Source organism: Nanorana parkeri, unplaced genomic scaffold, assembly GCF_000935625.1.
Source record: "Nanorana parkeri isolate BGI_ZX_2015 unplaced genomic scaffold, ASM93562v1 scaffold4068, whole genome shotgun sequence".
NCBI lineage: Eukaryota > Metazoa > Chordata > Amphibia > Anura > Dicroglossidae > Nanorana > Nanorana parkeri.
The window spans coordinates 2,320-3,250 of record NW_017310335.1 but is presented as its reverse complement, the minus strand read 5'-3'; the positions used below and the strand labels follow the sequence as shown (position 1 = coordinate 3,250).

The 931-nt window shown below is 50.4% G+C and overlaps 1 protein-coding gene across 1 annotated transcript in view; it reads right to left on the bottom strand.

Annotated features, from left to right (window-relative positions):
- Positions 1-886, bottom strand: part of GBX1 (gastrulation brain homeobox 1) — a 2,679-nt gene extending 1,793 nt beyond the window's left edge. Inside the window, exon 1 of the mRNA XM_018575530.1 lies at positions 472-886. Coding sequence (XP_018431032.1) covers positions 472-871 — 400 coding nt within the window. The 5' untranslated portion in view covers positions 872-886. The remainder of the gene's footprint in view (positions 1-471) is intronic.
- Positions 887-931: the final 45 nt, after the last annotated feature.

The following is a 931-nucleotide window of genomic DNA, read 5'->3' as shown; positions in this document are numbered from 1 at the left end:
CTCACCTGTCCTCTCTCACTGATCACTATTACACACCTGTCCTCTCATTGATCACTATTACACACCTGTCCTCTCACTGATCACTATTACACACCTGTCCTCTCACTGATTACTATTACACACCTGTAACTCACCTGTCCTCTCACTGATCACTATTACACACCTGTCACTCACCTGTCCTCTCTCTCATCACAATTACACACATGTCACTCATTTGGCCTCTCTCTGATTACTATTACACACCTGTAACTCACCTGTCCTCTCACTGATCACTATTACACACCTGTCTGTCACCTGTCCCATATCACTGATTACTATAAAGGTCAGTGACACATTATCACCTGTCAGTCCTCTGTAAGGGACTCTTTACTCTCATGTATAATGACTCCCTCTCTGTCACCGTTATATGAGCGGTCTCCCCTGTCTCTCAGCCATGGAATGGCCCGTACCTGCTTTGCTCTGGTCACTTACCTGCCAGGTTGGTGAAGGTTTCAGAAGTTTTCTCTTGGGTCCTCTGAGCTTCTTGCTGCCGGATTCCTTCCTCTGAGTCCGGGGATCTATCAATAGGTTCCTGGGAGTAGAGAGCGTCCACGGAGTCCCTGAAGCTGGGCAGAGCAGTGTTGATTGTCACCATGGATGGAAGTCCTTGTCCCATGCTGGCACAGAAACTATGATTCAGGCGTCCAGTGAAAGGGGTGACAGGTCCCAGGGGGGGGAGGGGAGATGCAGGCAAACTCTGGGGTATAACAAGGGGTCTGTATGGCATAAACATGGGGTACCCTGTGTACAGAACATGGCCTGGCCGGGCAGGTGGGCTTCCAATCAGGGAGTCTATAGAGAAAGTACTGGCCACCCCACTGGGTCGGTGCATGGTCCTTATTGTCCCTCAGCTGGGGCAGGAGGTGCGAATCTGTGGAAGGAACTGTCATTG